The sequence below is a fragment of the Megascapheus bottae genome, chromosome 24 (assembly GCF_031878675.1).
Source record: "Megascapheus bottae isolate mThoBot1 chromosome 24, mThoBot2.hap1, whole genome shotgun sequence".
Classification (NCBI taxonomy): Eukaryota; Metazoa; Chordata; class Mammalia; order Rodentia; family Geomyidae; genus Megascapheus; species Megascapheus bottae.
In genome coordinates, this window is record NC_143532.1 from 859091 (window position 1) to 884057 (window position 24967).

General features: G+C 63.9%; 3 protein-coding genes across 6 annotated transcripts in view; 2 read left to right on the forward strand and 1 right to left on the reverse strand.

The window, feature by feature from the left end:
* The window catches only part of Piezo1 (piezo type mechanosensitive ion channel component 1 (Er blood group)), a 25565-nt gene extending 16384 nt beyond the window's left edge, over positions 1–9181 (forward strand). Inside the window, exons 27-51 of the mRNA XM_090356982.1 lie at positions 91–262; positions 630–719; positions 801–901; positions 1203–1274; positions 1587–1687; positions 2139–2217; positions 2315–2371; positions 2447–2619; positions 3082–3188; positions 3268–3477; positions 3660–3918; positions 3990–4178; positions 4259–4561; positions 4854–4960; positions 5135–5282; positions 5381–5595; positions 5677–5835; positions 5913–6060; positions 6970–7158; positions 7344–7436; positions 7611–7783; positions 7855–7977; positions 8052–8131; positions 8243–8429; positions 8648–9181. Coding sequence (XP_090213108.1) covers positions 91–262; positions 630–719; positions 801–901; positions 1203–1274; positions 1587–1687; positions 2139–2217; positions 2315–2371; positions 2447–2619; positions 3082–3188; positions 3268–3477; positions 3660–3918; positions 3990–4178; positions 4259–4561; positions 4854–4960; positions 5135–5282; positions 5381–5595; positions 5677–5835; positions 5913–6060; positions 6970–7158; positions 7344–7436; positions 7611–7783; positions 7855–7977; positions 8052–8131; positions 8243–8429; positions 8648–8897 — 3785 coding nt within the window. The 3' untranslated portion in view covers positions 8898–9181. The remainder of the gene's footprint in view (positions 1–90; positions 263–629; positions 720–800; positions 902–1202; positions 1275–1586; positions 1688–2138; positions 2218–2314; positions 2372–2446; positions 2620–3081; positions 3189–3267; positions 3478–3659; positions 3919–3989; positions 4179–4258; positions 4562–4853; positions 4961–5134; positions 5283–5380; positions 5596–5676; positions 5836–5912; positions 6061–6969; positions 7159–7343; positions 7437–7610; positions 7784–7854; positions 7978–8051; positions 8132–8242; positions 8430–8647) is intronic.
* Positions 9138–15884, reverse strand: Ctu2 (cytosolic thiouridylase subunit 2). Of its 4 annotated transcripts, XM_090357131.1 has the most exons (14): positions 15778–15884; positions 14898–14972; positions 13224–13302; positions 13048–13107; positions 11880–11940; positions 11405–11514; positions 10987–11282; positions 10770–10905; positions 10504–10635; positions 9950–10145; positions 9731–9863; positions 9550–9616; positions 9405–9463; positions 9138–9316 (listed from the first exon to the last, which is right to left on the reverse strand). In XM_090357131.1, the coding sequence occupies exons 1-14, from the start codon at positions 15843–15845 to the stop codon at positions 9241–9243; spliced, it is 1548 nt and encodes a 515-aa protein (XP_090213257.1). In that variant the 5' UTR covers positions 15846–15884; the 3' UTR covers positions 9138–9240. The 4 variants fall into 4 exon arrangements, with proteins under 4 accessions (XP_090213257.1, XP_090213253.1, XP_090213256.1 ...); XM_090357127.1 differs by having other exon boundaries at positions 9138–9463; XM_090357128.1 differs by lacking the exon at positions 9138–9316 and having other exon boundaries at positions 9396–9463; positions 9731–9880.
* A 176-nt stretch (positions 15885–16060) lies between these two features.
* Rnf166 (ring finger protein 166) lies at positions 16061–23256 on the forward strand. The gene is made up of 6 exons (XM_090357132.1): positions 16061–16249; positions 18895–19051; positions 20346–20458; positions 20771–20885; positions 21094–21201; positions 22258–23256. The coding sequence occupies exons 1-6, from the start codon at positions 16095–16097 to the stop codon at positions 22321–22323; spliced, it is 714 nt and encodes a 237-aa protein (XP_090213258.1). The 5' UTR covers positions 16061–16094; the 3' UTR covers positions 22324–23256.
* Positions 23257–24967: the final 1711 nt, after the last annotated feature.

A 24967-nucleotide genomic window follows, 5' to 3' on the forward strand; every position in this document is an offset into this window, starting at 1 on the left:
GTGGCCAGGGCCTGTGGGCGGGGGGCCAGGCACAGGGATCCACCTGGGTGGCTTCTGGCCCTGACCTGCCTGTGCCGGCCCTGTGCACAGCCAAAGAGATGATGAGCAGGGACCAGGACTGCCTGCTGCCCGTGGAGGAGGCCGGCGTCATCTGGGACAGCATCTGCTTCTTCTTCCTGCTCCTGCAGCGCCGGGTTTTTCTGAGTCACTACTTCCTCCATGTCTGCATGGACCTTCGGGCCACCGCCCTGCAGGCCTCCAGGTCAGCCGGCCCCGGTGGCCTCGGGATTCCGTGGAGGCCTGGGTGGCTAAGAGGGAGCTGGTTACAAGAGCTCAGTGACGGCCCCCGGGGAGTCCCCAGGGAGCCAGCCCACCGGGCGCTGAGCTGAGGCTCAGGGCCTCCTCTCCGGTGGGCTTCTGTGCTGGGGCGAGGGGACAGGAGCCCTCTCACCACACACAGCATGGCATTGGGGGTGGCAGGGACCTCCCAGCATGCACCCCAAGGGTCTTCGGTATAAACCAGAGGCCCGAGCAAGCCCTGTACGAGGGGGTCTCGGCCTGGCCACGCCTGCAGTGGGGGAAGGGTGGTGCGGCTGGACCTGAAGCCTGGGCCTCGCGCTCTCCGGCAGGGGCTTCGCCCTCTATAATGCGGCCAGCCTCAAGAGCATCGAGTCTCACCGCAAGGCAGAAGAGAAGTCCCTCGCCCAGCTGAAGAGACAGTAGGTGCCCGTGGGGTCGGGCCGGGTTGGGCCGCAGAGCAGCCCCTAGGCTGCCTGGCGCTCAGCCCTGTGCCCTCGCAGGATGAAGCACATCCGTGCCAAGCAGGAGAAGTACAGACAGGGCCGCGCGGGCCGAGGCCGCCCCTCGTCCCTGGGTGCTGGGGACCTCGACCAGGAGCCAGGTGGGTGTGGGTGGTCTGTGCCCCCCAGAGCCTGCTTGCATCCGTGCCACGTTATGTTCCCATGGGTCTCCCTGCCTGCCTGTCTGTGTGAAGCGGTCTCTGTCCCAGCAGGCTGTTGGCCACCCTGCACCTGTCCACCTGCACTGCAGCCCCAACCCCACGCTGGCACCCCCTGCGCCACACGTCACCGCATAGCGTCCTGTCATTGGAGCTCTGTGTTTGCTTCCGTCCCCGGGTGGGCCGTCCTCACACCCTGCCTGGTCCCTCCCCGTGGCCTCACGCCTGCCCCGCCCCTCCACAGGGCCTGTCAGTCCAGGGGGCTCCTCCCCACCACGGAGACAATGGTGGCGCCCCTGGCTGGACCATGCCACAGGTACCCTGGCTGGGCCCCCGTCCAGCCCTCACTGCTGACTGCCCCTCGCCTCACTGCCTTCTTGTCCCGTCTGGTCTCGTCCTATTGCTCTGGCCTGAGTCCTGGTCATGCCTTGTCCTCGTGGTCTCCCTGCATGGGGTCCCCAGGGGACAGTGACACTTGGGCAAGACCACGTGGGAGGGAAATGTGGAGAGGGAACAGTTGGGTGGCACGATGGCTTTGTCACCAGCTGACCTTACACTGAAAAGGAACCCGAGGGTGGTTGGGGGGACCCCTGATTGGGGGTCTAGCTTACCCCCATCCTGTCCACAGTCCTTCACTCCGGGGACTACTTCCTGTTTGAGTCTGATAGTGAGGAGGAAGAGGAGGCCTTGCCCGAGGACCCCAGGCCCTCAGAACAGAGCGCCTTCCAGGTATGTGTGTGCCTTTGCCTGTCCCCTCCCTGGCCAGGCAGTGGGGAAGATCAGCTGTTCGTGGAGCCTCAGACCAGGGAGGGTCAGGCCTCCTGGGAGGACATGCTCCCCTGGCCCTGCTCCCCCTCCCTGTCTCCCAGAGTCCCAGCTCTGACCCCCAGGGGCAGCCAGCTAGGTGCTCAAACCCCGACGGTCCCCTCGCTGCTTGAGATGGGCTGTGTGCCTACCGGCCACACCAGAGTCCCGGGCTGGGTGGCTGCAGCTTGGGACCCACTGTAGCCCTTGGAGGTTCAAGGAGGTCCAGGTCCCTAACCCTGCAGGCAGCTCCTGCCCCATGCCCGGCCCCGTGCCCAGCCCCACTGGCCCCGAGTCCTCTTCCTTGGCCCCGGGCTGGATGGGAACCCGCAGTTCTAACTGGGAATGAGGGTACTCACTGCTCCATGGCCGGCAGATGGCGTACCAGGCGTGGGTGACCAATGCCCGGACGGTGCTTAGGCAGCGGCGGGAGCAGGCAGGGCAGCTGCCTACAGGTGGGTGTGGGGAAGGGGCTGCGGTAGGGGCTGCCTGGCCGCCGGCTGCTGACCGCCTGCTGACCGCCCGGTCCCGGCCCCGCCACTCCGTTCCCAGGAAGCAGCCTCAGCCAGGAGGAGCAGCCCGTGGAGGAGCCGGAGGACGGGGTGGCAGGTACGTAAGCTCACGGGCTGGAGGGCAGGGGTCCGGGGCTGGCCACTCCTCCAGAGCCCTGTCCGCTCCCCGCAGGCCGAAGCCACATGTTGCAGCGTGTGCTGAACACCATGCAGTTCCTGTGGGTGCTGGGCCAGGCCACAGTCGACGGGCTGACACGCTGGCTGCTGGCGTTCACCAGGCACCACCACACCATGAGTGACGTGCTGCGGGCTGAGCGCTACCTGCTCACGCAGGAGCTCCTGCGGGTGAGCCTCCCCGCCACGCCACGCCACGCCACAGCCAGGCCACAGCTGAGACGCCCCGCCCCTGCCACGGTCAAACCCCGCCCACGCCACGGCCAGGCCCCGCCCACGCCACGGCCAGGCCCCGCCCACTGCTGGAGCCTCCCCGCCAAGGCCAGGCCCACAGCTGAGCCTCCCCGCCCACACCAGGCCAGGCCCCGCCCCAGCCAAGCCTCCCCGCCCGCACCATGGCCAGGCCCCGCCCCAACTGAGCCTCCTGCCACGGCCAGGCCCCGCCCACGCCACGGCCAGGCCCCGCCCACTGCTGGAGCCTCCCCGCCAAGGCCAGGCCCACAGCTGAGCCTCCCCGCCCACACCAGGCCAGGCCCCGCCCCAGCCGAGCCTCCCCGCCCGCACCACGGCCAGGCCCCGCCCACACCACGGCCAGGCCCCGCCCCAGCCGAGCTCCCTCTCTGTGTCCTGCAGGGTGGGGAGGTGCACGCGGGAGTGCTGGACCAACTTTACCTGGGCGAAGCCGAGACCATGCCGCCAGCCACCCCGGAAGGCCGAGATGGGCCCAGCACGGCGTCCAGGTGGGCATGGGTCCAGGGGTGGGCGTGAGCCAGGACCCTCCCCTCCTTCCTGAGCCCACCTGGGACCCTGCCTCCACAGCGGGCTGGGCGCGGAGGAGCCGCCGAGCAGTGCGACAGAGGAGGACGCCGGCAGCCCCCTGAGCACGGGCTACAGCACCCGCAGCGGCAGTGAAGAGGTCGTCTCCAGGGCTGGGGACCTGGAGGCCGGGAGCCCCCTGCACAGCTCCCAGGACCTTCCGGCCCACGCCCGCACCCGGACACGCACAGCCAGCGAGCTGCTCCTGGACAGGTGGGGCCTGGGAGGGAGGAGGCAGGAGAGGCGGTGTCCCCGCTGGATGGGCTGAGAGGCCAGCGGGCACGGGAGGGAGGGGCGTGCTGGGGAGCTGCGGCCCCCCCCCTCGGCTCCCCCCCCCCCCCCCCCCCCCCCCCCCCCCCCCGCTGGCCCCCAGCTCCCGGGTCCTCTTGCTGCAGGCGTCTTCGCATCCCGGAGCTGGAGGAGGCCGAGCAGTTTGCGGCCGCCCAGGGCCGGGCGCTGCGGCTGCTGCAGGCGCTCTACCAGTGCGTGGCCGCGCACTCCGAGCTGCTCTGCTACTTCGTCATCATCCTCAACCACATGGTCACCGCCTCGGCCGCCTCCCTGGTGCTGCCCGTGCTCATCTTCCTGTGGGCCATGCTCACCATCCCCAGGCCCAGCAAGCGCTTCTGGATGACGGCCATCGTCTTCACGGAGGTGCGGCCCGAGGGCGGGCGGGGGGAGCCAGGGGGGCGGGCCTGGCCCCGTGCTGAGCGCTCTGTCCGCAGGTCATGGTGGTCACCAAGTACCTGTTCCAGTTCAGCTTCTTCCCCTGGAACAGCCATGCGGTGCTGAGGCGCCACGAGAACAAGCCGTACTTCCCGCCCCGCATCCTGGGGCTGGAGAAGATGGACGGCTACATCAAGTACGACCTGGTGCAGCTCATGGCTCTCTTCTTCCACCGGTCCCAGCTCCTGGTGAGCGCCACAGCCGCCGCGGTCCAGGGGGGCCGGGGCCCGGGCTCTGCTCCTCACGGTCCTCCCTGCTCCTCCCGCAGTGCTACGGCCTCTGGGACCAGGAGGAGCACTCCAGCACCAAGGAGCACGGCAGGAGCAGTGCGCAGGGCTTGGGGGCCGAGGAGGGGCCCAGGACCCCACTGGAACCCCAGGCCGAGGCGGGCACAGGGTATCCCGAGGGGCCAAGGCTGGCTGGGGCCGCCACCGACATCCAGGGAGTAGCGAGTGTGGGAGCCAAGGGTGGGAGCCCAGAGCCTCAAGTGGACCCCCAGGCCCAGGACTCGCGGCACCTCAGCCTGCGCTTCCGAGGGAGAAAGGCGCACCCAGCTCCCAAAGGAGCGCCTGCCGCAGGTACCACACCAAGCCCGGCCAGTCAGCCCTGGGAGGGTGGGGGCTACAGGCTCGCCCACCCTTAGAGACGGCAGCCCAGCATGGGGGGGACTGGCCTTCTAGGGGAAGGTGTCCACCCAGGTCTGTCCCTGCATGTCCAGCCCAGAGCTGTCCTTCTACCCCACCCCTCACCTCCGGGCTAGCCCTGCAGCGGGAGAGTCTGTGAGGCAGCGTGATGCCCTCTCCTGGGTAGTGTGGGGCCGGGTCAGCAGTGCCTCTCCCACAGAGTGCGAGGACAGGGAGGAGGAGGACGAGGAGGAGGAGACGCAAGTCACAGGGAGAAAGAAGCCAAGCCTCTCCAGAGAAAGAATGAAGGCAGCTGGGCGCCAGCTGCGGAGCTTCTGCTTGTCCCTGTGAGTGACTGGAGGGAGGAGGGAGGGAGGGAGGGATGGAGGCTGGCTGAGAGGTTTGCAGGCAGGCACCTCCTTCTGCCTGTCCCTGTGAATGAGGAGAGGGAGGGAGGCAGGGAGGCCCCCAGACGGGCACCTCCTTGGGGTCACACCCCCCACCCTCACCCCCACCCCCAGGGCCCGGAGCGTGTCCCAACCCCTGAGGCAATTCTTCCATGACATCCTGCACACCAAGTACCGGGCAGCCACAGACGTGTATGTGCTCATGTTCCTGGCCGACGTTGTCGACTTCATCATCATCATCTTCGGCTTTTGGGCCTTTGGGGTAAGCCAGCCTGCCGGCGCCCCGCACCCGTCCAGGGCGGAGGGCACAGCCGCCCGGCCCCCACGTCCACGTCCCTGACCTGTACGCTCCCGCCACAGAGACACTCGGCGGCCACGGACATCACGTCCTCGCTGTCGGACGACCAGGTGCCCGAGGCCTTCCTGGTCATGCTGCTGATCCAGTTCAGCACCATGGTGATCGACCGCGCCCTCTACCTGCGCAAGACCGTGCTGGGGAAGCTGGCCTTCCAGGTGGTCCTGGTGCTGGGCATCCACGTGTGGATGTTCTTCATCCTGCCGGCCGTCACCGAGAGGTGGGGCCCCCGGGCCGGGCGGACGGGCCCGCCTGGGCCGCGCCGGCTCTGCTGACCCGGCCTGCGCTGCCCCCACCCCAGGATGTTCAGCCAGAACGCGGTGGCCCAGCTGTGGTACTTCGTGAAGTGCATCTACTTCGCCCTGTCTGCCTACCAGATCCGCTGTGGCTACCCGACCCGCATCCTCGGCAACTTCCTCACCAAGAAGTACAACCACCTGAACCTCTTCCTCTTCCAGGGGTGAGTGGGGCCGGGCCGGGCCCGCGGGCCGCTGTGCAGCGGGAGGGGCCGGCCTGACAGCATCCTGGCCTTGCCAGGTTCCGGCTGGTGCCGTTCCTGGTAGAGCTGCGGGCAGTCATGGACTGGGTGTGGACAGACACCACCCTGTCGCTGTCCAACTGGATGTGTGTGGAGGACATCTTTGCCAGCGTCTTCATCATCAAGTGCAGCCGGGAGACGGAGAAGGTGAGGGGGTACGAGCCGCCAGGGGAGGGGCTTCCTGAAACTCCTGGCGGGGGGCGGGCAGGGGACAGCTGGGGAGCTCCCAGAAGAGTAGGAGGGAGGGCAGCCTGGTGGAGATGGAGGAGCCTTAGTTCTTTCTCTAAGTGCGGTCCAGTGGCGTGGTGCATTCACGAAGCTGCATCCACTGCCAGTCCACTCCACAAGGCAAGGCTGGCCCCATCACCAGCTGCTACCCAGGCCCAAGAAAAAGTCCGGCATGCTTCCAGCACCTGCCCTCGCCCTCTCAGCAGTGTTTGCAAGGTTTCCCCCATGGCCTCACGGGTCGGCGTTCCACTCCCTTGCCTGCCTGGCCTCTGACCTCGTCCTAGAGGCTCCTTCCAGCCGTGCTCCCTCGGCTGCCGTGGAGCTGCCGTGGGCCTGTGCTGAGGCGCTGCTCAGCTTCCACGTAGCTGCCCTGCGCTGCCTGCTGTGCACCGACCCGCTTCCCGTTCCTCGGCCGTGGTGGAATTGACTGGCAGGGGCTCTGTGTACACCAGCTGCCAGAGCCCCAGCTCCCAGCGAGGCCGTCACATGGTTTCTGCCACACTGTGGCTGCTTCCAGTTTTGCCCGCAGTTTTGCAACTTTGGCCAAATTCAGGCCACCCTGCACCTGTCTTGCTGAGGTTCAGACTCCTCTGACCTGTTGTCCGTGGTCCATGTGTGTGTGGGGGGAGGTGTTCTCTGCCGTGTGCAGCACTCAGCCCTTTAGTGGAAGAGGCTGAGCCTCCCAAACACTCCCAGCACCTGTGCAGGGCCCAGGGACCACATCGGGGTTTGCTTCTGGACTTGCTGGGTGTCTTCCCAGGCCAACACCAGGGCCTGACGCAGACGGCACTGTGTGTGAGGGTGGAGTGACCCCAGTCTTGCCCCTAGAAATACCCGCAGCCCAAAGGGCAGAAGAAGAAGAAGATCGTCAAGTACGGCATGGGCGGCCTGATCATCATCTTCCTCATCGCCATCATCTGGTTCCCGCTGCTCTTCATGTCTCTGGTCTACTCCGTGGTGGGCGTGGTCAACCAGCCCATCGACGTCACCGTCACCCTCAAGCTGGGGGGCTACGAGGTGGGTAGCTCCCGGCCTGGGAGCAGAGCTGAGGCTGTCCCCGCCTCCCCAACTGCACGTGCAGCCCCCTGCCAAGTGTGTGCCCCTCCCCCACCCCACGGCACACGTGTGCCCCTCCCCCACCTCCCGGTACACCTGTGTGTGCTCCCTCCCCCTCCCTCACGGCACACGTGTGCTCCCCCCAGCCCCTGTTCACCATGAGTGCCCAGCAGCCGTCCATCGAGCCCTTCACACCCCAGGCTTATGAGGAGCTGTGCCAGCAGTTTGACGCCCACCCAGTGAGTGGCCCCACGCCCCGGCCTCTGCCTGGCTGGGGAGGGGGGTGGGGGGCCGGGAGGGCACTGCCCGCTGAGGTGTGCCCCGCGCCCCGGCCTCTGCCTGGCTGGGGCGGGGGGTGGGGGGCCGGGAGGGCACTGCCCGCTGAGGTGTGCCCCGCGCCCCGGCCTCTGCAGCTGGCCATGCAGTTCATCAGCCAGTACAGCCCCGAGGACATCGTCACCGCGCAGATCGAGGGCAACTCGGGGGCGCTGTGGCGCATCAGCCCGCCCAGCCGTGAGCAGATGACGCGGGAGCTGTACAACGGCACAGCCGACATCACCCTGCGCTTCACCTGGAACCTCCAGAGGTGGGGGGGGGGCCGGGCGGTGCCGGGGGGCGGGGTTGCCGGGCGGTGCTCACGCCGTGTCCCCCCCTCAGGGACCTGGCCAAGGGGGGCAGGGTGGAGTACACCAATGAGAAGCACACCCTGGAGCTGGCCCCCAACAGCACAGAGCGCCAGCAGCTGGCCCGCCTGCTGGATGGCTCGTCTGACCACCCAGTGTGAGCGAGGGCCCCGTGGGCGGAGGGGCGGGCGGGCGGGCAGGGCTGGCACTGACCTGCCGGCTCCTCCACAGGGTCATCCCCCACCTCTTCCCCAAGTACATCCGGGCCCCCAACGGACCGGAGGCCAACCCTGTGAAGCAGCTGCAGCCCAGTGAGTGTGCGGCCTCTGGACTTGGGGGATGGGGATGGGCTCAGCCTCCGTCCTCGGGGGTTGGAGCAGGGGCCCATGGCTCCCTCCAACCACACCCCGGCTCTGATGCAGGGGAAGAAGCCGACTACCTGGGCATCCGCATGCAGCTGCGGAGGGAGCGCGGCGTGGGGGCGGCTGGCTTCCTGGAGTGGTGGGTCATTGAGCTGCAGGACTGCCACACCAGCTGCACCCTGCTGCCGATGGTCATATTCAGTGACAAGGCCAGCCCGCCCAGCCTGGGCTTCCTGGCCGGCTATGGGTGAGCACGCATCCTGAGGGCCCGGGGGCCCAGGCTGCGGGCGGGTGGGACAGCGGCCGGGCCTCACTCTCCGCTCCTGGGGTCCCGGGGGTTCCGGGGTCCCGGGGTCCCGGGCTGCAGGCGGGCGGGACAGCGGCCGGGCCTCACTCTCCACTCCCGGGGTCCCAGGCTCCGGGCGGGCGGGACAGTGGCCGGGCCTCACTCTCCGCTCCTGGCAGGATCGTGGGGCTGTACGTGTCCATCGTGCTGGTCATTGGGAAGTTTGTGCGGGGCTTCTTTGGCGAAATCTCACACTCCATCATGTTCGAGGAGCTGCCCTGCGTGGACCGCATCCTCAAGCTGTGCCAGGACATCTTCCTGGTGCGGGAGACGGGCGAGCTGGAGCTAGAGGAGGAGCTGTATGCCAAGCTCATCTTCCTGTACCGCTCGCCAGAGACCATGATCAAGTGGACGCGGGAGAAGGAGTGAGCCCGCACCGGGCGCCGGGAATGAAGGAGCCGCCGGTGCAGGCGGCACCCCTGGACTCAGGCAGCTGTGCCCCGGCCCCAAGGCCGGCAGCTGTGACCTCCTCCTTGGCCTACCTGAGCCCTGATGCTGCTGTCAGAAGGACGCTGTGTCCTCCTCACCCGAGCCCCGTGGCCCAGTGTAGTCCGTGGCCAGCCAGCTGGGCTGGAAGATCCAGCCCCACCTTCCCCATGTACTGTAGCGTTTTCTAATTAAAAAATGTTTTTATTTATACAAATAGACAATCACAGGCCACGCCCATCTTTCCATGCCTCCGCGCCCTGCCCTTCTCCCACGCCGGCCAGGCTCAGCTCTGACCCAGCTCAGCCTCGCTGTCACTGTCCACGATCAGATACTCCTGGACCTCTCGCATGGCCAAGTCCCTGCAGGGAGTGCACAGTGGGCACCAGGCTGGGTAGGGAGGGGCGGGGGCCACGACAAGGGGCTTCCAGCAGCACAGGAACCACTAACCTCTGCCTGCGGAACTGGGCCTCAGCCAAGATGTAGGGGGGCAGCGAATCCTGGGAGGGCTGCAAGAAGAGAAGCCAGTAGGGGTGAGTGGCTGCGAGCCTGCCTGTGCCCATGCCGGGAGGGCGTCCCAGGCTGCTGCACTCACCACGTCCCTCATGGTGACCCGGCAGCTGTAGCACAGCTGGTCAATGACGCTGGCTGGGGCCTCCTCCCTGGGGAGTAGAGCAGACCTGCAGAGCCGCTCCCGTGGCTAGCGAAGAGGCCCTGCGAGGACCTGGCATCTCCGCACCCCTCCCTGCCCACAGGGAGACGGGGCAGGGGCTCACCTCCCACAGGTCGCCCCGCAGCAGGCCTGGCCCCTGCCTGGGGCGCAGCAGGGTGACGAGGGAGTCCCACACTCAGCCTGTGGTGTTCTCGAGAGGCGCAAAGACGTCTGAGCCCCAAAGGCAGTGGCACTATCTGCAAGCAGAGAGGGGCTGAGGGGACCGAGGCTGCTGACCCCCAGCGGCTCCCTGGCTGGCCTGCTCCCGCCTGTCCGCCCCTACCATCCGTGTCGATGTCCAGCACACACAGGCAGAGGAGGCAGTGGGGGCCCGGGGGGCCGGCAGCACAGCCCTCCCTGGGGGACTTGACCAGCTTCTCGCTCGTCCTGTACACCGTGCTGACCGTGGAGGGGAACTGGGTCTGCAGCCTGAGGAGGAAGGACTCCACCAGCCGGTGGATGCTGGCCTTCTCGGGTGCCTGGGGTGGGGCAGAGGTCAGGGCTGCACAGGCCTGCCTGCACCGCCACAGCAGCCCACGGCCTCTATCTGGTACGAGAGGACGTACGCGGTCCTCACCAGCTGTACGCCCAATCACGAAGGACCACAGTGTCGTGAGAGCCACATGGCCTGCAGCCAACTGTGGTTCCAGATTCCCCACACCCTTCCGGGGTTTGCTAGCTGCCATTACCTGAAGGCACCAACTGGCAACCTATGGGACCAAGGCCTCAGAGGTCCACCTGGGACGCGGGGTCAGCAGTGCAGATGGCCAGCTCAGGTCCCCTGGGGGCCAGCTGGCTCTGATGCGTGCCGACCGGGGGGACGCCGGGCAGACCCACCTTGGTGTCTATGGCCGGCGTGAAGACGGACGGGACAGCGAACAGGCGGTTGTAGAAGACCACCTCCTTCAGGGTGTGTTCCCGCATGGGACGAACCACCACCACGTCCCCGTGCCGCTCGTCCGAGAAGCCCTGGGGTGGAGCAGCAGGGAGGCCAAGGGCCAAGTCCAGGCCTCCCTCCACGGGTGGGAGAAGGGGGGGGAGCAGCTGTCCATGCCAGCGAGGAGGGCGCCTCTCCCTGGCCCCGCGTCCCCGGCCCCGCCTACCGTGTCCCAGGCAAGGAAGGCTCCTCTCCCCAGGGCCAGGTTGGTCATGAGCTTGATGGCCAGGCGGGTGCAGCTGTCTCCCATCATCACCTTGGAGTAGCCATGGACTCGAGCCACGTGCAGGATCAGGTGGGCCCTGTGACATGAGGACCCTGTTGTCCAGGCCAGGCTGGGGGTCCCCAAGGCCGGGGGTGGGGGGGCCCAGGGGCAGGCTCACCGCAGGGTCTGCAGAAGCTCCTCCTTGGTGGTCAGCGACTTCACTGAGTTGAACAGTCTGGACAGGGCGGCGGTGTGAGCAACCGTCGGGGGCTGGGCGGGGCCTGGGTGAGGTGAGGAGGCCTGGGTGTTGGGCGGGCACAGCGGCTCCTCTCCGTGACTCGGGCTGGGGCCGCCCTCGCAGGCCAGCGCATGCTGCTGGTGCAGGAAGGTGTCCACAGCCACCTTGTAGGTCCCCTCAGTCCCTCCTGGCTCCTCGGCAGAGCGGCGAAGCACTGATGGCGGCAGGCTGAACACCTGCCAGGACGCAGGAGAGGGCACGGGGTTCAAGACCCAGGCTGGGGAAATTAAGGCCCAAAGCTGGGACCACAGGCTTGGGGCCACGAATGAGTAAGCCCGCGGCTCTCCAGTCCACCCACCTCCTCTAAAGCCACCACATGCCACGGGAAGCCAACTCGGTGCAGGATCCGCTTCACCTCAGCCAGGGTTTGGGCTCTCTCCTCGGGGCTCTGGCCACAGGCTGCTCCCTCTGCAAAACCCACAAGGAGGTGGGGAGGGCAGGAACCAGCTCCACAGGGAGAAGCTGTACGACCAGACTCCACGCCTGGGGGGTTCTCTGAGGGCTTCCAGAACTCGGCAGGCTCCTCCTCAGAGCTAGAGGCCACCCAGCCCCCCACACCCGAGCCAACACCAGCCCTGGGCAGGGCAGGCACTTTGCACTCTGTCCCTCACCCCAAATCTGGGCAGTCTGAGACTACATGACAACAGTGCCCAATGTCCCCACCAGGGCCTCAAAGAAAGCCAGCACAGCCGTCTTGAGCCGACCTCACCAAAAGGAGGCTCTGCCGGCGGACACCAAGCCTCGAGCTCGAGGTGGTCGACAGGCACGCGTACCATCCACAAAGACAACTCCCGGCACGAAGCGCAGTCTTTTGGCGGAATCCTGACTTAGGCCCTAAAGGGAGAAGCAGCGGGTCACAAGTACGAGAGCTTTCAACACTGAAAGCACGGCCGGAAGGAAGAAGAGTTTCTTGCAGGTGGCAGAAGCGGCTGCCGAGGCGCAGGGGAAGGCAGGCCTGCAAACAAGGAGGGCAGCCGCACGTGCTGCACAGCACACGGGAGGGCTCGGCAGTCTGCGGTTCTGTTTTATAGAACAGAGTGGCCGGGCTCACACCCCTGTCCTAGCTACTCAGGAGGCTGAGACCTGAGGAGCGTGGTTCAAAGCCAGCCCGGCCAGGAAAGTCCATGAGACTCTTATCTCCAATTAACTACCAGAAAATCCCGAGTAGTGCTGTGGCTCAAGTGGTAGAGCACTAGCTCGACTATCGTTGAGCTGAAGAGCTGAGGGACAACACCAGGCCCAGAGTTCAAGCCCCATGACCACCAACAACAAGAATTGAATTGACCTGGGGCCGGGAGTTTGGCCTAGTGGTTAAAGTGCTTGCCGAGCATGCATGAAGACCCGGGTTCGATTCCTCGGTACCACATACATAGAAAAAAGCCGGAAGTGGTGCTGAGGCTCAAGTGGTAGAGCTCTAGCCTTGAGAAAGTCCAAGGATAGTGCTCAGGCCCTGAGCTCAAGCCCAGGACTGGCAAAAAAAAAAAAAAAAAAAGAATTGAACTGACCTGCTAAGGTGGAGGAGGCTGGGCCTGAGCAGTGCCAGGCTCCACACACGGAGCCCTCTGGGCCGCCTGCCCCTCAGTGTGGCAGGAGCACATGGGCCCCATCCCTGCTCCAGGGCCCCTGGGGTCCACACGCCTCCTGCATACATGGCTTGAGCTCCTCTGCCCCTTCTGGCAAACGCTCTCCATCTCCCCACAAGCTATACTTGGTCAAGCTGCCTCACCATGGTGATGTAGGTTTGGGCAGTGAACAGAACAAAGTGGGGCCAGCTGGGTACCTAGGATGTGGCTTCTGGCCTCAGCTCCTGTCATCCACACCTCTGAGACACCCTCCCTCCACACCCTCCTCCACCCCCCCCCACCCCATCCTGACCCGTCCCAGTGCATAAGAGGCCCTCAGAACCGGCGGAGGAGAAGGACACTCTGGGGTTGAACGCACCTCAAGGACTTGCCAGACCATGGAGCTGGAGGAAGGCCCCCCAGACCACGCCAAGAGCACCTGGAGAAGAGGAAACATCAGCAAGGACCAACAGTGCCTTCTAACACAGGTGCCTCAGCCCACCCCGGAGTCCAGCCCTGAGTTCAAGCCCCAGGAGGGGCAGACCCCACTCCCACCTTCTCTCCAGGAAAGACGAGGCGGTTCTTCCCCAGCATGGCTCTGAACTTGTGCACATAGAGGGCCTTGAAGCAGTCCCTGTAACAGCCAAACAGGATTGTTCTGGCCCACCAAGGGGGCGCAGCCCAAGGCACACTGGGCAACAGCATCTCTGAGTGACTGCCACAGCCTGGTGAGGGGCTGGGTGAGTAGAGCAAGTCATGGGGCCGTGGCCAATGCACCTTAGCTGGTGGCAAGGGCAGACTCAAGCTAGTACAGGAGGAAGCCAGGCCTGGTGCCCCAAAGAAAACTTGTTGATGATCGGCCGCTAAGTACCACCTCTCTGGAGTGAAACAGGAAACACTAGGCAGGCTACCGAGAGACACAGCAGCCAGGGATTCCAGGCTTGCCAACCCAAGGCTGCAGCGCACCTAGACCTAGCAGGGCAGAAATGGTTGAGAATCTTCACCAAACAAATGCCCATGGTCAAAATGTCCCATCAGGTCTGGGAAGCTGTAGTCTTTTAACATTTCAACTGACTCTCAGGTTACTAAGGCAAACATTTTCTTTTTTGTTTGCTATTGTTTTTCTATGTTTAGCCAGTCCTAAGGCTTGAACTCAGGGCCTGAGCACTGTCCTGAGCTTCCTCAAGGCTAGAGCTCTACCACTAGAGCCACAGCACCACTTCCAGCCTTTGTATGTGATACCGAGGAATTGAATCCGGATCTCCATGCATGCTAAGCAAGTACTCTACCACTAGGCCAAACTCCCGGCCCTAAGCCTAACGTTTTCAACCTTGGCTGCATGATAGAATCACAAAGACTAGTTATCAGAATTTCTAGGGGTGAGGTTAAGAAATATCTGCCTTAAAAATTCTCCCAGAGGTGCCAGGAATGTGGCCCAGTGATAGCATGTTCGCCTCACATGTACAAAGCTCTGTGTTTGATTCCTCAATACCACATACTCAGAAAAGGCTGGAAGTGGTGCTGTGGCTCAAGTGGCAGAGCAATAGCCTTGAGCAAAATGTGTCCAAGGACAGTGTCCAGGTCCTGAGTTCAAGCCCCAGGACTGACAAAAACAAACAAGCAAACATATGTCTTAGGAGATAGACAACTTCCACACAGGATATTTGACAAGGTCCCAGGATGCTCAGAGCAGCCTCAGATGTTCCCTAGCTGTCCCCGAATGCCCATTCCTCCTAACTCGGTCCCATTTGGACCCCTGCCCCTGTCTTTTCTATCAGCTGACCCTTGGATAATTCTGGGCCATTCTTACCAATGTCACCCATCTCCACTTCAACCAGTCACCAAGTTAGGGCAACATGAAAATCAAGCCCAAAGTAACAATGCTTTTAAAAGGAGACAAGCCAGGCCCGCTGGTTCACACCTGTACTCCTAGCTACTCAGGAGGCTGAGAGCTGAGGTTCAAGGTTCAAAAGGAGTCTGGGCACAAAAGGACCTGAGACTCTTATCTCCAATTAACCTCTAGAAAACAGGAAGTGGGGCTTGGCTCAAGGGTAGGGTGGTAGCCTGGACCTGAAGAGCTCATGGACAGTGCCCAGGCCCAGGGCGCTAGCCTTGAGCTGAAAAGCTCAGGGACAGTGCTCAGGCTCAAGTTCAAGCCCCCCCCCCCCCCAAAAAAAAAGAAAGGAAGGAAGGAAGGAAGAAAAGCCAGCCGCAGCAGCAGGCTCTCACCTGCAGAAGGCATCTCCGGCTCTGATGACCACCACTGGCAGGCCTTCTTTGCATTTCATGCACTTCTGCTCACCCCTTGAGGGGCAGGGAAGAGAGAACAAGCAGTTGGACGCCAGGTGCCCTTGCCCCAGCAGGCAGGGGCACTCAGCCCAGGCTACAGATAGCAGGGGAACCACACTGGTACAGGCACAAGCCTGGGGCTTATGCTCTGCCTAATCTACAGCTCAAGGACGGTGGGCTGGGAGAAGGTGGAGAAGGTGTAGCCTGGGAAAGCGGACCTAGGGGACATGTGGGGGTCTCTGAGGAGAGGGGACAGGCCTCCATGTGACCGGGACAGCAAGAGGTGGAGGAGAGGCAACAGGCAGAGAACCTGTGGGGAGAAGGTGGCGCAGCAGATGGAGGATGTCAGATGGGGGGGTGACAGGGAACAGTCATCAGGTGAGGGGCGGCAGATGGGGGTGATAGGGAACGGTCCTCCGGTGGGGGTGACAGGGAAGGGTCGTCGGGTGGGGGTGACAGGGAAGGGTCGTCGGGTGAGGGTGACAGGGAAGGGTCGTCGGGTGGGGGGTGACAGGGAAGGGTCGTCGGGTGGGGGTGACAGGGAACGGTCGTCGGGTGGGGGTGACAGGGAAGGGTCGTCGGGTCGGGGTGACAGGGAAGGGTCGTCGGGTGGGGGTGACAGGGAACGGTCGTCGGGTGGGGGTGACAGGGAAGGGTCGTCGGGTCGGGGTGACAGGGAAGGGTCGTCGGGTGAGGGTGACAGGGAACGGTCGTCGGGTCGGGGGGCAGCAGATGGGGTGACAGGGAAGGGTCGTCGGGTCGGGGGCAGCGGGCAGAGGTGGGAGGCGGGGAGGGCGGACGGCGCCTGCCCCGCTCTTACCTGGGCCTGGGCGCGGGCGCGGGCTCTCGGGGCCCCGGGTCCGCGTAGTCCTCGCCGGCCTGGCACATGGCGGCGGCCGGCCCCGCCGCAGCCCCCGCGCGGCGCGCCTGCGCCCTCCGATGACGTCGACGGCGGCGCGGCGGCGCGGGGCGGGGCGGGCGGCGGTGACGTCAGCGCGGCGCCGTCCCGGCGGGGACGCGCGGGCGGGGACGCGCGGACGGGGACGCGCGGGCGGGGACGCGCGGGCCGGGCCGGGCGGGCCGGGCCGGGGGGCGGCGGCGGCGGCGGCGGCGGCGGCGGACGCGGCCTGGCCCGGGATGGCGATGTTCCGCAGCCTGGTCGCCTCGGCGCAGCAGCGGCAGCCGCCGGCCGGGCCCGCGGGCGGCGACGGCGGCCTGGAGGCGCAGTTCAGCTGCCCCATCTGCCTGGAGGTCTACCACCGGCCCGTGGCCATCGGCAGCTGCGGCCACACGTGAGCGCGCCCGGGGGGCCGGGAGGGGTCCGCCGGGGGCGCGGGGCGCGGGGCCCCGCGGCGCCCGCCCGGCCTGTGCGCGGCCTGTGCGCGGCCTGTGCGCGGCCGGGCCTCGGGCCCGCCGACCCGGCGCCCGGTCCGCCGCCCCCGCCCGCCGGCCCGCAGCCCCGCCGCGCCCCTCGCCGCCGCCCCCCACCCCGGCCGGCGGGCGGCGGGCGGCGGGCGGCGCGCCGAGGCGGGCGGCGGAGAAGAAATGACTCGTGGCTGTGCTGTCGACTCTCCCCGCCCGCTGCCCGCTCGCGGGACCGCCGGGGACGCGCGGCCCGCGGGGACGGAGGACTCGGCCGCCGCGCACCGGAGCAGCCAGGTGGGCGGGCCCCCAGGGCCCCGGCACCCACACTCCGGGCGTCCCGCCGCGCCGCGGCCTTTGGGAGGCAGAGCCTGGACGGGGCGCCCTGCTCCCCGCGGGGTCCGGGCTGCTGGAAGGCCCTGGAGCGCCTGGCTCACAGGAGCAGCCGCCCCCGTGGGCGCCTGCTGGTCAGGGGGGCGGCGGAGGGCTGCGTGCGCCCGGGGCCCCACCGAGCCGGCGGCACCGCGTCGGGTGGCGCACCGCCCGGTCACAAGCAGGGCACTGCGGACCTAGCAGGGCCGCCTGGACGAGCGGCCTCGGTCAGAATTTACTTCCTCTCTCCTCTTTTATAGTGCAGATCCTGGGGCTTGAACTCGGGGCCGGGGCTGGGCCCCGAGCCTGTCTTCGCCTCGCTGAGGAGCAGCTCAGCCCCAGGCCCTGTGCAGTTTCAGGCAGGCCCTCCCGCAGGAGAAGCACCGCACGTCTGTCCCCCTCTGTGTCCCACTCCCGGACTCGGGAGCCGCATGCCTCCCCAGCCTTCCTTGCATTCTGAAAGGAAGTAGAACAAGCCCTTCTGGCCTCCACCACCATGTTCCTCAGAGACCCACAGGGACCCTCTTCCTCTGTCCTGTGAAGTGTCCATGACACCCTGGCCTTGTGTGTGAGGCCTTGCTCTGTGCAGTTTTAATCACTTCATTGAGAAAGAATGCAGTGCCCGCAACGTATTCATTCCAGGTGTAGAGTCCAGTGATTTCTAGCTTCCACCCTAAAAGTAAACCCAGTACCCTTCGCCCCTTCTCCCAGCTGCTGGCTGCCACTAACCCTGTCTGTCCTTGGGTCTGGCTATGCTGGGCATTGCATAGAAATGGTGTTGTACGACCTATGGCCCTTTTATTTGGCTTCTTTTACTTAGCATCATGTTGGTGAGGCTTGCCTATTTGGTCTCAAGGTTTTGCTCATTTTCATAACCAAATGCATACAGCGCATTTGTTCACCCGTCCATCTGTGGGCGGACACCTTGGCCATCACCGCGTTGTCCCAGGGACACTTCTGTTCAGGTCTTGATGTTCCCTGTCAGCGTCGGCTCTCCAGCCTCTTCCTTAGCGATTAGGTAATGCAGGAGGCCCCCCTGGCTCATGGACCCTGGGGCCGGGGCTGTCCTGGGGATACTTGCTGGGGTGCTGAGGGCTCGGGTTCCTGGTGACACTGCCTTCTTGGGCAAGGTGAGTGACACTTCTTCGTGGGCAGAGAGAGCATGTTAGGGTCCTTTCAAGTCAGGTGGTATCTGGGTAACTGCTCCTTTCTCCATGTGGCAGAACAGGATTTCCCAGAAACCTGAGGGCAAAAAGAGAAGGGACCTGAGGCCCTTAGCCGCTCTGCGGGAAGCTGAGGCCTCCTTCCTCTTTCGTCGGGAGGTGGGGGGATGAGAACAGCGATCTCCCTTGTCTTCAGCTGAGTCATCTGTAAGCTCAGGAGCATTCTTAGCCCTCTGTCCAGTGTGCTTTTTCATCCCATCCCATGGTCAGCCTGTCAAGCCTGTGCAGGGAGCAGAGTGGCAGAACAATGCACTCTGCTTTGCAGCCTCCTTACGGTCTGCAAGGTGGCCATCCGGCCATGGGGCTGGTCAGCTCCCCTCCTGCTGGGTGCTACCTCTGGAGTGAAGGCTTCCTCTCTGTCCTGTGCCCAGGGAGGGGCTGTGAGCATGCTCCTTTCTTTCTCTTACTCCCCTCTGCGGGAGCTGCCAGGAGGGAGGGGGTGTAAACACCAGCTGGGAGCATGGGCCCACAAGGACACCTTGCTCTGACATCCCAGAGCCCATGGGGGCTCAACTCATTCTTTCTGGATGATGGTGCTTGTAGGGATTTCAGAGTCCCAAATGAATGCCTGGTACCAGAGCCCACCCAAGCCCTGCCCTTCCACCAAACCATGGCTCAAGGCACAAGAGTTGCTCCTGTGGGGAGCTGGCCAGCTAGATCCAGGGCCCCAAGCCTGGCATCTTTCCTAGGATTGTCGGTAGCCTTACTGCGCAGCCTCCTGATTCACGTCATCCACACGTCAGCCACCCGAGCCTGCGGGGCGCAGTCTGGCCTCTTAGGCTGGGGGATTCAGGGATGAAGATGTGGATGGAGCAGCAGCGCCGTGCTGCCAGGAGGGGCCCAGACAGCCCGAGCTTGTCTAGTAGGGGCACAGGACGACTACCAGCACCGCAGCCGCCTTGCATGTGCTAGTCCTTCAGCTTCGCTCTGAGGCCTGTGAAAGCCCACGCCACAAGGCCTAAGGCCCGTGTCCCCTGCAGGTTCTGCGGGGAGTGCCTCCAGCCATGCCTGCAGGTGCCCTCCCCGCTGTGTCCACTCTGCCGGCTGCCTTTCGACCCCAGGAAAGTGGACAAGGCCACCCATGTGGACAAGCAGCTTTCGTCCTACAAGGCACCCTGTCGAGGCTGCAATAAGAAGGTACTGCGGCCTGGGGGTTGGGCTGGGGTGGTGGTGTCCGCTGGCGGCAGAGGGAGGGACGTCTTGTTGAGAAACGGCCCCTCTGCTGGCACAAGGAGGCCTGCTAGCTCCTTCCTCTGCCTTCCCGCTCTGTGGAGCCAGAGTCGGGCTTCAGGTGGACAGTGCTAAGCAGCACCAAGCCCGACCGTGCCCCCCACCCCCACAGTGTCCCCACCATGTCCCTGCCCACCTCCCACTCTCCGTGCCCCCAGCACTGCTGATCTGCAGCCCAGGGTGCCAAGCCCCAGTGCACCCTGTCTTCCTCAGCTGGCTGTGGAGGCAGCAGCGAGGAGCTGTTTTGAGTGCCCATTCCAGACACTGCTGTGTCTTGCCTGGTACGTGCTCACCTGTCACAGGAGGCGTCGGCCCTGTGGCCGGTCCTGGGGGATGCTCTATGTTTGGCGGTGCTGAGTTGAGCTGCTCTGTGGGCCTTGGTGGCAGTCAGGGGCCGCCTGCTTCTGTTCCGGGAAGACTCTCCTGGGGAGATAGGAGTGATTGCTCACTCTTTGGGCCTGCCCCAAGATCCAGCACCTCAGCCCTCTTCCCTGGGTCTGCATAGCTTCCTGCCAGCGTGGCCGCCTGTGTCCAGCAGCCCGGTGTCAGGGCGAACCCCTGCCCCAGGAATACCTTACTGGGGCTGGCTTGTTGCCGTGGACCGACGCTGGAAGTGTCATTTGCAGGAAGGTGTCTTTACTGGTCCTTGCCATTCCTGGCCTCTGTGGGACCCTCTTGGTCCCTGGGCATGGCCATGGCTGTCCTGGCTGTGCCTTGTGACCCACCTTGAAGGGCAGGTTGGCCCTAGCTCTTCTTCCTCCTGGGTTGTTCACTGGATCCTTGTTCAGACACCACTTCTGCCGCCCCGTTCTCCCCCTTTGCCCAGACCAAGTCTCTGCCCTCAGCCAGGTTGTGCCTGATAACTTGGGATTGGCCAGCATGCAGTGCTGCTGGGCTGGTGTTTGGCTTTTGCCCAGGGCAAGGGTTTGTCAGGAGAGTTTTCCCTGGTTCCCATCAGGAGAAATGTTTTCCTGCAAGTGAGTGCTGGGCTGCAGCTCCTCTCTGCAGCCTGCGGGGTGCCCACCCTGTTCTCAGTGGCTGGGACTGGTGTCTGTACGTGATGGCGGGGCTAGCGCCTTTGGCTGTGAGGAGCAGGAGGGGCAGGTCATCGCTGCTGCAGGTGACTTGCTGGCTGTGGCCTGTCCTCGTGACCAAGGCCCCAGCCGTCCCAGCACCTCCTCCTCCTCGGTCTGTCTCCCAGGTGACCCTGGCGAAGATGAGGGTCCATGTTGCCTCCTGCCTGAAGGTCCAGGAGCAAATGGCCAACTGCCCCAAGTTTGTTCCTGTGGTACCCACGTCTCAACCTGTCCCCAGGTAGGCAGCCTTCCGGGGAGGAAGCAGCCAGGCGCTCCCTGTCTGCGGAAGTCCAGTGGAGACAGGGCCAGCTCCAGCAGGGTGGGCTGCACAGTCCCCTCCCTGGCAGGCCAGCAGCCTGCAAGCCCTTTGCTCAGGGTGAGCAGATGGGTACCCAAGGTGGGAACCAGCTGGGGCAGCCTGGATCAGAGCTCCAGCTCTGCCTCCTTCCTGCCTGCCAACTCTGTGGCTTCTGCAGGCCAGGGTACATGGTGTGGGAGAAAGACAGGATGGCAGCACCCGGCCTTACTCACTCTCTTCCCACCCCACCAGCAACATCCCCAACAGATCTACATTCACCTGCCCCTACTGCGGTGCCCGCAACCTGGACCAGCAGGAGCTGGTGAAGCACTGTGTGGAGAGTCATCGCAGTGACCCCAACCGCGTGGTGAGCTCCAGAGTCCATGCCTGTCCCCCTCCACGTGGTGAGCACCGGAGCTCATGCCGCTGTGCGAGCCTTTGGTGCGGTCCCGGCATCTGGAGGAGCAGAGTGGACCCCGTGCAGCGGTGTCCCTGGAGACCCAGGTCAGGCTGGAGTGGCCTTAGGAGCTGTGCAGAGGCCTGGAGGCCCTGACACGCGCTGCCTTCTGTTGCAGGTGTGTCCCATCTGCTCCGCCATGCCCTGGGGAGACCCCAGTTACAAGAGCGCCAACTTCCTGCAGCACCTGCTGCACCGGCACAAGTTCTCCTACGACACCTTTGTGGTACGTCCTCTTCCTACCCTGGGGCTCCCCCACAGCTTCTGTGTTCCTCTCCAGTTTGAAAGGCCCAACTGTTCTGAGAAGGCAGGGGTGCCCGGCTCCTTTGAGCTGTGCTGGGCCCCGGGATGCCGGGGGCTGGGCCCGTCTTCAGGGGGCCTGCCGTGGCCTCCGCAGCAGCATCCTACGGTTGGCCACATGTTCCTTTTTTTTTTTGGTCTGTTGTGGGACTTGAACTCTGGGCCTGGGCGCTGTCCCTGAGCTCTTCAGCTCAAGGCTACCACCCTACCCTTTGAGCCACAGTGTCACATCTAGTTTTCTGGTGGTTAATTGGAGATGAGAGTCTCACAGGCTTTAGTGCCCAGGCTGACTTTGAACCACTGTCCTCAGATTTCAGCCTCCTGAATAGCGAGGACTACAGGTGTGAGCCACTGCACACGCTGGCCACACATTTCTGACATGCTTCTGAGAGAAGCTAGAGAAACTTGAAGCAAAGCGTGCTCTGGCTTCTTGCCTCCATCCCCTCCCCAACCTGCCGGGGTTAGGAGGGGCTGCTGCCAGCCCAGCACCCCCAGCCTCACTTTCTCATCACCTCCTCACAGCCTCTGGCTGCCTGGACCTCTGCTTGGTCTGCTCTCTTGCTTAGAAATCCCCACCTTTGGGGCTGGACATGTGGCTTAGTGGTGGAGTCCTGGTTCCATTCCTCAGTACCACCAGCACAGAAAAAACCAGAAGTGGTGCTGTGGCTCAAGTGGTAGGGTGCAAGCCTTGAACAAAGAAGCTCAGGAACAGTGCCCAGGCTGAGTTCAAGCCCCAGGACTGACAAAAAGAAAAGAAGAAATCCCCATTGTTCCAGCCCATGCCTGCCCCTCAGGCTGGCCCTGGTGGAGGCACACTGCCATGGGGCCTCTCAGCAGAAAGGGGAAGACAAAGGGGCCTGATGTGGACGGGGCCAGGATCCCCAGCCGGGGCACAGAAAGGCGCTGAGCTGAAGGGACGAGGTAAACCTGGCAGGGAGATGGGGTGGGGCACGCCCAGTCCATTTCAACTTCCTGTTTCCAGGACTACAGCATTGATGAAGAAGCTGCCTTCCAGGCTGCCCTGGCACTGTCTCTCTCTGAGAACTGAAGGCGTGCCCAGCTGCCAGCCCCGAGCCTGGGGCCGAGGATGCCCTCTCACCTGAGGATAGGGCTGTAGCCCGAACCTGGTACTTGCACAGGAAGCACCTTGGTGGGCCAGGTGGAGTCTTATCCTGCATGAGGAGAGTCGGTCAGGGCCGCTGGAGCCTGGACGTGGCAGGCCAGTCTTTGCCTACCAGAGAGAAGCAGGGTTATCGGTGCTTCAAGGGGCCGTGCTGGCCCACTGGGTTAAAGCAGGTGGCCATCTCCTCCGAGCCACAAGGGAAAGCAACCAGGATACCCAAGATGGGTCCCTGCCAGAGGGAGGAGGAGGACCCAAGGCCGCAGCCAGCATCTGGCTACGCTTCCCTGGCGCCTTTGGTACTGGCTTTTGTGATACTTAGGAATCCTGGCATTTTTTCTATCTTACCCCATGTGATAATCTTTTCACATTTTATAGAGCGAAGACAAAGCAGTTACTCTTCATATTGCAATATCTGTGTTTGACTAGGACGAATAGTATTTTTATGAAACATTAACAAAGTTATATTTTTTAAGAAAACAAAACAAAACCTTAAAAACAAGCTGTTGTTTGGGATCAGCGCCTAGAGGGAAGGACCACCAGACCCGCCTGAGCAGACCGGCCTGTGCCTGTGAACAGTGCAGAGGCTGAAGCCCCGGCCGCCCTTGGGGGTTGTGTTTGTTGTTGGGGTGTTTTCTTTTTTCTTGTGGGTCTTGTCATCCAGGAAGACCCCCAGCACCAGTGGTGGGGTGCTCTGGTGGCCCCCGCCCTGGGAGTGCACTCCTCAAGCAGGGGTCCCCCCAGCAGTGGCCAAGCTGGAGAGGGGCAGGCCAGAAAACCCTGTCAGCACTCCTTTTCTGTTCATGGCATAAATTATTGCTGTCTTTTCAAAAAAGTTTAAATAAAATATTTCCAAGCATCTGTGCAGGCCTGGAAGTGGGTTTCCTCCTCGGTCCCGGGACGGCCGGGGGAGCCTGTCTCTGCTGACCAGGGCCTGGGGTTCTTGGTGCTGTGCCTGAGGCCACTGCTTCAAGCTTCCCCAGGGCCCCCAGGTACCCTGGTCCCGTGGAAGTCACCTGGTGGCCAATCCTTGCTGTCACCTGTCTTACTGTCCCTCTTACCAGATGGAGTGGAGGCAGGTCTCTCTTCTGGGCAGTTTATTCTAAGGGGAAGAGGCTTCTTCAGCAAAAGCTGCCATGAGGGAAACAAAACCTGGGGCCTGGGACCAGGAGTTTAGCCTAGTGGTAGAGAGCTTGCCTAACATGCACGAAGACACATTTTGATTTCTCAGGACCACATATGTAGAAAAAAGGCAGAGGTGGTGCTGTGGCTCAAGTGGTAGAGCTGCAGCCTTGAGAAAGCCCAAGGACAGTGCTTAGGCTCTTGAGTATAAGCCCCAGGACTGGTTAAAAAAAAAAGACCTGTGGACCAGGCCCAGCCAGGTCACCCTTAGCTGTAGTTGAAGGGGGCTGAGCTCTGAGCACGGGTGCCTGCAGACACCTCCTGGAAGACTGCCAGGCCCCAACTCGCTTGTGTGCCGCTGTGGCTGGGAACCTGTAGCTCTGCAGCGTCCCCACTGCCTTTGAGAGACCTGAGATAGCACCCATGCTGGTTGTCTGCCAGGGCCCAGTAGGCTTTGTAGCTGCCTCCTGGCACTTGGCCAAGCCTGTCACCCTTGGGTGGGAGCTCACTGCCCAGTGGTGCCCTTGCAGGCCTAGACCTGCCCACAAGTGATGGTGAGTGATGGGGGTGGGGTGCCAGCACGGGCATGGCTCTTGGTGTCCAGGGCCCCGGAGGCAGCTTGGGGCCCTGACTCAGCACACTCTGACCTCAGCGGCCGCCTCATCTTTCCGTCTGCCCTCAGGGAGACATTGCCCAAGTTCCAGACCCCTGTGGAAACCACAGTAGCTGAGGCACTAAGGCTGCTGTACTTGGAGCTGTGGAGCCTGAGTGCCATGGCCGCAGAGGAGGGAGGGAGGAGTCAAGGTCATGGCGACCCCGTGGCACTGCTGTTGCCCAGGAGGCCCGGTGTCTGCCGAGCACAGTACATGTGGGCTCCAGGGGGATCCCTGCACGCGTGGGGTCTGGCTCGATCTCTCATGGAACCCAGGAGGAGTGGGAAAGAGAACCTGTCCCCAGATGGGGCCGACTGATCCAGAAGTTGGGGTAGAAGGGAGCCTGCTCTGTGGCCACCGTCATGTGCAGCAGGGCCGCAGCACTCCTGGAGGAGCTGCTGCCTCAACCTCCTGGTCTCGACAGGCCCCACGGGGCATGCATCAGAGAAGCCATGTCCACAGCTCAGCCCCAAGCCTGTCTGCCCTATTCTGAACACCGCCCTTGCCATTGGAGCCGCCCTTGGGGCTGTCTGGAACCCCAGAGACCACCCTTCGAGACTCTGGGATGGGCCGACCTTCTCCCCTCCATGCGTGTCTATGCTCGCATGTGCTTCTGGGGCCCTCCAAGGCCACGGGCCTGCATCCCGCTGAGGATGTGGCCTCAGTCTCCTCCCCTCCGCTGGCCATGGCACCTCTCAGCGACATCACATCCATAGCAAATACCAAGGGAAAAGGAGACCCCAGCGAGGCAGGCAGCAGGCTCCTCCACGTTGGAGGGGAGGCCTCAGGTTCTGGAA